This window comes from Bidens hawaiensis, unplaced genomic scaffold (assembly GCF_021521415.1).
Source record: "Bidens hawaiensis isolate Kalapana, Puna unplaced genomic scaffold, B.hawaiensis_p1.1 tig00080164_1, whole genome shotgun sequence".
NCBI classification, from domain to species: domain Eukaryota; kingdom Viridiplantae; phylum Streptophyta; class Magnoliopsida; order Asterales; family Asteraceae; genus Bidens; species Bidens hawaiensis.
The window spans coordinates 1-10,460 of NW_027503657.1; the positions used below are offsets into that span (position 1 = coordinate 1).

At 34.5% G+C, this 10,460-nt stretch overlaps 1 protein-coding gene and 1 pseudogene across 2 annotated transcripts; both read left to right on the plus strand.

Moving 5' to 3' along the window:
- Positions 1-1,623: 1,623 nt before the first annotated feature.
- LOC143607191 (endonuclease III homolog 1, chloroplastic pseudogene) lies at positions 1,624-3,509 on the plus strand (annotated as a pseudogene).
- Positions 3,510-6,164: 2,655 nt separating this feature from the next.
- Positions 6,165-7,373, plus strand: LOC143607193 (small ribosomal subunit protein uS10y-like). Of its 2 annotated transcripts, none has more exons than XM_077082726.1 (4): positions 6,165-6,250; positions 6,734-6,853; positions 7,007-7,120; positions 7,221-7,373. In XM_077082726.1, exons 2-4 carry the CDS (start codon positions 6,742-6,744, stop codon positions 7,361-7,363), a joined length of 369 nt encoding a protein of 122 aa, XP_076938841.1. In that variant the 5' UTR covers positions 6,165-6,250; positions 6,734-6,741; the 3' UTR covers positions 7,364-7,373. The 2 variants fall into 2 exon arrangements, with proteins under 2 accessions (XP_076938841.1, XP_076938842.1); XM_077082727.1 differs by having other exon boundaries at positions 6,213-6,235.
- Positions 7,374-10,460: the final 3,087 nt, after the last annotated feature.

Consider the following 10,460-nt stretch of genomic DNA (forward strand, 5'->3'; position numbering starts at 1 on the left):
ATAACCCGAATAGTTTTTTAAATGGTTTATAACATCACATTTATTTGTGAAACTCTTTCATAAGGCTATGCGTAGTGGAGGGGCTACAATTTGGGCGTTTTGCGCCGTGTGGCGCCCAGTCAGCAAATGAGGAGAATTTGTTTTTTAGGTGTAATGGTGTAGGGGCTACAATAGTAATATAATAATAATATGTATATGTATATATATACCACACACATATTAATAAAATATTAATATTCTTCAAACCTTTTCAGGCGACAAATAGTCCCCGCCCCCCGCCCCATTTCGCCCCAATTTCGCCCAGGTGGCGGTGTTCCACCCTAATTTCGCCCCAAATTCGCCTGTTAACGTTTGGCCTAATCAAACATTAATTTTTGTGGGTCATGGTATCACCAAACCCGGATAACATTTTAAACGGGTTATAACATCTCATTTATTTGTGAAATAATCTCTTAATCATCAAATAATAATTTCTACGGGTTATGGGTGTTACCAAGCCTTAATAGCCCTCAAATGGGTTATAAGATCTCATTTATTGGTAAATACTTTTATCATCAAACCCTAATTTAATTTATCTCTTTACATGTGCTCCGTTGTTGGTCTATCATCTCCATTGCCGGTTAACTTCCGATACTACCCACCATCGTCAACTACATCAACATCCCCTTTTTCATTAGACAAATATTTGTGTTCATGTTTGTTCATTTAAGAAAATCAACATTCTCGTATTCGTTTATGTTTGTTCGTTAAAAATCAAAAAAACCTACATATCTCAATTGAAAAACCCAAACGCTGAAAAATATAATAACAAATTAATATATATGTATTAAATTAAAACAAAACTACGTTAAGAAATAAAATAAATTATCATAAAATAGCAAAACGATTAAAAATAAAAACTTAAATAAACCCCCGTAACACGGGGATTAAACTAGTTAAATAATAAATGTTAAATCACTTAAATTTAGATGCTAGTTCCATCCCGTTTAGACGTGGATTATTCGCATACCAGTTATAGGGCTATCAAATTCAAGGGTATGAATTGGAGCCATAGCTAGAATCATTTTAAATTAACTTGGGAAAAGCGATCGTCCGGCGACGTAGTATCCAATCGGTCCATCTATTGTAAGCCCATTCTCCATCTCTGTAAATAAGAACCCTTGTTGTAATATTAGTAACCATTTTTATTCGATAGCAAGCAAGCCTTTGATTTTGAACACAAATGTGTGTTTCGTAAGTTAACCCCCCCCCCCCCCCCCCCCCCAAAAAAAAAAATAATAAAAATAAAAATAAATAAATAAATAAATTCGAGAGCTATGTATCTTTTATTAGGGTTTATTTGTCGATTGAATATGCTGCTGGTTTAACTTACTTTTTTTCCATGTATGACATTGTTAGTTAGTTAGTTACATATGCTACCCAATTATGTTCATTAAACTATGTATTACTTAATAAATTCATATCCTTTTTCTGCTTCTCATTTTAGTTATAAACAAGAAAACTAGTTTATGCGCGGTTGTTATCAGCAATGGTGTCACATGCTTATCCAATTAAGGTATTTTCCACCACTTTTCATCCTTTTTATTATTATATCTAAACTCTAAACATTGATCACTAAATTTTATTCGTCACAGAAACTACACGATTCCTTCCTTAGCTTTGTCGCAAACCAAATTCATTGGCAGAATGCATACCAGAGCAACATCTGTCAAAGCAGAAATCACATCTTCAGATCAAAGCCCAAAGCCCGAACCAGGTACCCCGTGTTTTTCGTTAGAAGAAAGAGATTGAAAAAGCCCGAAGTCATTACAGAAAATGTTGTAAACGTTGAGCCACAAGACCAGAAGTTAAGTAGCCTACCCGACATTGAAGAATTTGCATTTAAAAAGCCAAATGTTACTTCACCTAAGAGAAAAATTAAACCCGTCTCGAATATTAACAATAAAGCCGAGGTCAACCCGCCGGCCAATTGGGTCAAAGTTCTAGAAGGAATCCGTGAAATGAGGTCGTTAGAAAATGCTCCGGTTGACTCTATGGGATGTGAGAAAGCTGGTAATTCACTTCCTCCTAAAGAACGGCGTTTTGCGGTTTTAATATCTTCACTTTTATCAAGCCAAACCAAAGATAATGTCACACATGGAGCCATACAACGTCTGCTCGACAATAAGCTTCTCACACCCGGAAACGATTGACAATGCTGATGAATCAACTATTAAAGACTTGATTTACCCAGTTGGATTTTACACAAGAAAAGCCACTAATATGAAGAAAATTGCAAAAATATCCCTGTTAAAATATAATGGAGATATTCCCGACACTCTCGAGGCCTTGCTGTCACTTCCAGGTAAAGCTGACAAAATGGGCAGGACAGATTAGCTGCATGGTTCGATTTTGGGCTCAAACTGAATCAAATTTGGTTTTTGGGTTTTCTAAAACCGTTCGGTTTCAGTTTTCACAATGGTTCGGTTTTCTCGGTTTTGCCAATTGGGCTTGAAACTTTTGGGCCAAAAAATTGACCCAAGCTAATGAATTTGGGCCTGGAACTCTGGGCCTAAATTTGTTTGTTAATTAATGATTAGTTGATTATTACACATTTGGGCTACACTGTTTATGTCGGTTACAAATCGGTTTTTGAATGAACATAAACCAAGCTGTCAGTTTTTACAAATTCAGTTTCGTTTTTGGTACGTGCAAAACTGAAACCGAACCAGAAATTCGGTTTTTGAATGAACATAAACCAAGCTGTCAGTTTGGTTATGTCGGTTACAAATCGGTTTTTCTGGTTTCATGCACAACCCGAGGTTAGGTGATAGGTTGAAAGAATTCATTTTTGTACTGGTCAAAATAGGTTAGGTCAGTTGACTTTTGACCCAATTTTGTGGAACAAATTTTCTAACTTAGAACATAAACTGACTTGATTGATTTATTAAAATTGCTAATAATATCTACTTCCAGGTATTGGCCCCAAGATGGCTCATTTGGTGATGAATGTAGCATGGGATAATGTTCAAGGGATATGTGTGGATACTCACGTGCACCGCATTTGTAATCGTCTTGGTTGGGTCCCACAGACCAAGACACCAGAGGGTACGCGAGAGGCGTTGCAAATGTGGCTTCCGAAAGAAGAGTGGATCCCGATTAATCCTCTTTTGGTGGGTTTTGGACAAACTATATGTACGCCTCTTCGACCTTCTTGCAGTTTATGTAGTGTTAGTGGGCTCTGTCCGTCTGCATTTAAAGAGGCCACACCCAAGAAAATGCCACGCGTGAAAACAAAAGTTAGTGAATCATGAGGTTTGTTATATCGTATAAGCTTTTGTGGGGTGCTTTTGTTAAACCATTATCTGTGCAGTGTTCTTGATCGTTTTTAAGTATAGCTTGCTGATTGGCTTATGAACTGATGGACGGGTTTTTTTGAGTTGGTGATGGTGGGTTCTAAGCTTGTTGCTATTAGTATCAGTTTCTTGTGTATTAAACTTTTCAGAAAAGAAAGTATTAGATATTATTGTACTTGTCCATGAGTTTATGTTGTTTACTTTGTGCAAAGGTCGTAAAATGGTTAGGTTAAAATGGGTCGCAACAAACCTGGTTCATTTCTAAGAACCTTGTGTCATGACCAATGTCATGCAAGTCATTATGTTAACACAAGTGGGATTAGTGTTTAACTGTTAACACGTGCTAAAATTTTTGAATGTTGATTTGATTTTGATGCGTATGACTTGAATTTCCGTTCTAGTGTAATGTGTTAATTGATGTGTAAGACGATAGCTTATTGTTACTCCCGGTGTCAAGGGTAAGACGATGATGTCAATTCCATCATTAGTTTGGTTAAGGGTAAGATGATCGTGTCAATTCCACATTAGCTTTGTCAAGGGCAAGACAATTGGTTAGATAGGGCATTATGACAATTCCACCATTAGCTTTGTTAAGGGCAAGACAATCGGTGAGATAGGACATTGTCTCTTACCTGTATTCATGGCAGTTGACCAACATTCGGTTATGACTATCTTACCTTAACTAAATACCAGTATTACTTATCAGTTTTGATCAAACCTGAAATCAGGAGTGATACTTCTTTATCATATTCACAAACTACCAAACCTGTAAACTTGTGTTGTCTTTCCATTTTCAGATCAGGTCACAACTTAAAAGGCTTTTACTTTATAACAGTAAGAAATTAAAATGTTACATGTTCCTCATGTACAAGGCATCCACTTACCATAAACAGTATAAGATAGATTTATCTTCATCTGGATATAGTGTGGAGATGTCCCACTGGTGTCTGATATGTGCCTCCCACGTTTATTCTTCCACTACTTAAGTTATTAGTTAATTTAGTAGTTTGTTTATTATGTTTAGGAGATCCCGGGTCGTACAATAGCCTAGTGGATAATTTGGTAGTTTCTTTTTGGTAGTTTCATATGAATTATGAATGAAAATATTATGATTTGATCAATCAAAGTCTCTTCAAAAAATCTATGATTTCTAATATGGTTTCTATCTATTTTCTTTGGACCATTTGATTAACGAACGAGGTTCGTAACAATGTCCACATAGAGGAAAAGGTCCAAAGACTCAAAACAGGATATGAACGAAAGTAAAGGAACGCCTAATGTTTAATATGATGACAAACTTATCTTTAATAGTCTAAAAAAATAGTTTTAACCAATATGGTAACCGGTTTGGCAAAACCGTTTGTGAAGTAAAAATTTTAAATGATGATTAGTATTAACATTAGTAACCTCTTAGTATCATTATATAATCATAATAATAAAAACAACCGTATTACACTACCTAGCAGGCTAGCACAAATCGGGTATTCTTAGGAATCAGAAATATATATGAATCGGTTCCGGGTATGGTTGTAGGAAGTGGTTCACTTTTAGTTACGATAATAATAAAATTATAATAACGATACTCTCGTTAATCGTGGGAAATTCACTTAGTACAATACTGTTTACAAAAGTACATAAAAAGAATATAAAATACAAATTTATATACCGAAATGATTCAATCCATATCGTACTAGGAGTGCTTCCATAAGCTTTCTTCTAGCATCCATGTCACGAGTCTTCATCACTTGAGTCTCCAACAAATGTTTCTTCAAAACAACAATTCGTTTATTGAACTTGGGTAACGGTTTTGGTTGAGGATCGTGTTAGACACGGGGCCCTTAAAACAAATTTCGTTCCTACTCTCAAGCGCATCTATTTCCCAAGGTACAACAATCGGAACAGTACGTGTACTGCCGGAGATGGCCACGAACCCGAGGAAGTCACCGTCTATATTGGTGTTATCAAGATATAGGAAAATTTGTTGAAGTTGTTTGACATAAATATAGAGAGTGCTCCTCTCTAAATTTTATCATGAGTGTGTGTAAGTGACTCCAAAATATTTTTAACCGTTCTTTCAACATGAACCAACAAGTTCATTATATACTTACACAAAATGAGAAATACTTAACCAAATTAATATGTCATAAACAATAAAATTAATTTAGTCATAAACAAGATAATTAATCTTGTAATAAACTTGAAATTAATTATTGTAATTAACATGGTTAAATACTTTTAATTAGATTTAAGTGGTGAATCAAAACCATCATATTTATTCATGACATGAGTTGAAACAAACTATTTGACCAAGTCCAAACAACTGTTCGCAACAGTCCGTTATGCAGGCGCGATACTCATGTGCTCCTACGTGGAACAAGATGTCAAAGATAAATCCAATTTTCTCTTCTTTGGTTATTCCAACCATACAACTTCGAGCATTGATATTCATTCATCTACGCTCCGTTTTGGACACTCAAATCAATATTTATACAACACATATATATAAATATATTATTCATGTCCAAAGTTAGTGAAAAACGCATTTTCACTAATAAATTTTTCCAACAATGGTCAACAAAAGTCAAGAATCGGGTCAGGTAATAACTGGTTTTGGGTATAGTTAGGTTTTTGACCGGATTTATAGGGTTTTTGTCAGGTTTTGGGCTGACCAGGTCCAAGGGGAGGTGGGAACGGTTCAGACGGGTCTTGGTATATTTTCTTGAGAAACGAAACCTGGTCGTGGTCGTGGTCGTTAAAACGAATAAAACTAGGCCCAGTCATGTATGGGCCTGGCATTCGATCTTAATTAGGGCCGGTTTCATCTTCTCACAGATGGCTATAACCTGAACTAGGGTTTCATCATCGAGAGTTAGAAGATCAAGCAGCTGTATCTTGCCGGAGTGAGTAATTTGCAGGTTCGTACATAGTTTTATATTAATTAAATGTTAATTATGATCCTGTCAATTTGTTCATTCTGTAGTTTACCAGTTTTCAGATCCGCAAATTGTTTTTGACTTTGTGTAAAATGATTATTGACGTGGATAAACTTTTAACCTACTAGACGTAGGTATAGTCAGTCATTTTGTGATTTAATGTGATCTGTACGTATGAGAGCTCAATTGTTGCTTTTTTATGCTAATTATTTACCCTCTGTACTGATAATTATGTGATTAAACCAGCAGCATTGTGTCACAGGAAATTATTTGAATTTTTGAGCTTCATGTCCCACTGTTAAAAATTTATAATGCTAATGCCCACACTGTACATAGAATCAGTTGTAGTGCATTTGCTGCTGGTTTGTACTATAAAAGATGATATTTTGAGTTTTAACTTCATGAATGTGTCAATAATTATTAAGCATCTAAACAAGTATTATTGCTTACAATTTTATTATGCAGAAGTGAAAATGGCGTATGCTGCAATGAAGCCGACAAAGCCTGGGCTGGAAGAGTCCCAAGAACAGATTCACAAGATTAGAATCACTCTCTCATCCAAGAGTGTTAAGAACCTAGAAAAGGGTAATTGCTTATTTATGTTACAATGTTAATCACTGTTATCTGAATGGATAGCAGGATGACGAGTCCTAGATATTATACAATGTAGGTTTGCTTTTTAATGTCAGTATCGGTTTCAGTATTCTAATCATTTGCTTTATATGGTCTAAATGACAGTTTGTTCGGATTTGATTCGTGGTGCGAAAGACAAGAAACTAAGAGTCAAAGGCCCCGTTAGAATGCCAACAAAGGTTCTTCACATCACAACGAGGAAGTCTCCTTGTGGTGAAGGTACTCAGCTTTAATTCGTTCTTGTAGATGACAACCATATTGTACTTTCTATGCTTTAAATATCTAATGTGTGTTGCATTATTTATTTTCGTGTTTATAGGAACAAACACATGGGACAGATTTGAGCTTCGTGTGCACAAACGGGTTATTGACCTTTTCAGCTCACCAGATGTTGTGAAGCAAATCACCTCCATCACCATTGAACCTGGTGTTGAGGTTGAAGTCACCATTGCCGATCCTTAGATGTGCTGTTTTAGTTCAACCTGTCTTTGTTTTAGTTAAAGTATTTGATATAAATTCAGAGTCTTTTAAAATCGGCAAGAATGATTAAAGGACAATCCAGTCAAAAGGTGTTACAATATGGTCAAAGCCAACTAAATGCCAAACTATATTAACAATGATATTGGTGGATTAAAAATAGTAAATTGATAGAATTTGTATTTTGTATCTTAGCTGATGATTAGCACAAGGTCTAAATTCTTCTCAATCACATCAGTCTAAAATCGTCTCAGATGCTGAACCTACAATCGTTTTACCTTTCGATTCCTAGTTAACGAAGTCTGGTTGGTATGTTATCTTGTTTGTTGGTTAAATAATTTTATGGGAAGAAGTCTTGTATAAGTCAGTGGAAAAATAACACATTTTCCATAAAACTCATCTAATCCAGCCGTTCTTGTGTATGAAACTATGAATAGTTTGACCAAAACCGGCTATGAACAACCCTCCCCTATTAACGGCAAGAAATATCATTTGTTATATATATTTTCTTCGCCAAATTAGAATGTGACAACAAATTGATCAAAAAAATTCATAATGAAAGCAGATCGAGGCATATGTCGCGGTCATATTGTGACATTCGTCAATTTCAGGTCTCGTTTGTATTCGTTTTTGTATTCGTCTATCATGTAAACCGACCCATTTTGTAAATCAAAGCTTATGATATAATCAAAATGATGGATTTTATGTTACAATATTGTTTTACACTTGTTGAGTCTTGAAAACATTCTTTTTGGTCCTTAAAACTCTTTAAAAATGACTTAAACCAAACTTTGGAGACTATTATTGCCATTTACTAAAAACTTGTTTGACCATTTCAACCATCACATGCATCTTTACCCTAATTGTATGAACCATACTCTTACCATTATAAAAGAAAGGCTCCATACACCATTTTGGTTGTTCATCTTCTCCAAATCTCTCTCAAATCCAAGTATTCATCTTCAACATTTTGTTATTTTGATTTCTTAAGGTCAACTAACTATAGTCTTTCATTTTAATTTGTTTATCTAATATTACTAACACTTGAATATGGTGGTACAACATATATATAATACACACCCCTTGTTTCCTTTATTTGTTACTTCACTGACTCCGGTTGGTTAAGTTTCGAATGTCATAAGGCAAGACTTCATGGAGGACTTCGTGTTCTTGATATATATTTACACACACATAACTTATTATACATATCACTTATGACTAACTTCTAACCCTTTTTAGTTTGTTCATCTTATTTACAAGTTCCATGGCGTGGGTTTGTATAAGACTAACCTCGGTTTAACCGAAACTAGTCCAAACCGGAAATCGACTTTTTGTTTACTAGTTTTGTTAAAATAGTTGTTTAAACATGTTTATTGCTAGATTTGAGTTTCAAAAATCCTTTTTACAAGTTCTTTGATATTAAGCATATGGAATCCATCTATGAACTCGTTGGGAGATGGAAACCGAACTAAACCGAAACTTTTGCTTAAAAGACTGGTAGTTAACTTTTTAGTTGTAAAATTTAAGTTTTCTTCATTTATAAACCAATATACAAGTTCTATGATATTTGGGCATGTAGAAACCATCTATGAACTATTTGTGAGATGGAGACCGAACCAAACCGAACTATACCGACTTTTACTCGCTTAAGACACACAAGTGTGTTTTTAGCTATCAAAACTTGTATATTTCTTTAAAAATAGTTTACAAACTAATTTTAATTATTTTCTTAAGTACTTGGAATTGTTGGATCCAACTTGATCTCATCACATAGTTTGGACCGACAAAACCGAACACTCGTTTAACGTGCGTTGTTAGTTCTAAACAATAGATCTACATACTTGGTTAAGTGTTAGTATATTTTAATGAGTTATCTCATAACAATTAATATGTTGGAAAGTTGACTTTGGGTTTGACCATTTGTCAAGACCCGAACAGACAACCCGAACACTCGTAAAAGACCCGTTTTAGTATCTTTGTCCCAAAGGACTTGCATTTTAGCATTTTTCCCACCTTATTACTTAACATTGGTTAAGTAAATATTAAGGTTAGATACTTTAACCCGGTTTCGAGCAAACTTACATTTTTAAAGGATTGTTATTATAAATTCTTAAATAGTTACATTTTAAACCTTGAACTTTAATTGTTTACTTTTTGCAACAATTATTTTATTTAAAGATCTTCAAGACAACCATTCTAAATTCAAAATTTTATTGTCATTTAGGCCTTGCTCGTTAAACTTCATCCATCCGGTTATTCATCTTTTACCGATCAAGTTTTATACTTGAACGTGAGTAACTTCATACCCCGTTTTCTATCTTTTATTTTGGGGGTGACATTTCATCTTATATAAACTAAATGTTTTATACTTGGGTCTTAAACCACAAACGTTGTTGTATACTTTACTTGAATAATTGCTCGATTTGGTGTTGTATGCTTATTTGCCTATGTGTTTATCGCTTTTGGATGGTGGAACTATAAATCTTAGACCATTTGGCAACCCCTCATGGCAAGGTGTCGTTAACGTAATGCAATTAACTATAACTATAAAATCTTAAACTATTTGGCAACCCCTTATAGTTGGATGTCGCTAACTTGTTAGCGATAACTATTTATCCAAGTTTATAGCTATTATTTATGGTTTTGTATACTAGTTTTGTGGCTTTTCATACTATATATCTATTGTTCAAACTTATGAACTGCTCACCAATCTTTGTGTTGATAAACTTTATTTTATGAAATGTTACAGGTTTGCATCTAGGTTGATTTTGGAGTTCGGTGAAGAAAACGTCACAAATACCGTTAGGATATTAGCAAAAATGAACAATATTTGATTTGCTATATTTTGTTATATTTTGTTGTATTTGACTTATGAATATTTGGTTATGTGACATTTTCGATGTTGTGAAATGAAATAAATTTGTTAAATATTGTCTCTTTAAATAGTGTCATGCGCTTATGAGCAATCGTTGCACCCCGACATGTTCCGCCACCTTTGGTCGGGGTGTGACACATATAATTAATACAACTCTTGCTCCATCTCATGTTTGTTTGTAGCCCTTAAGGTCCATCTTGCCTTGTT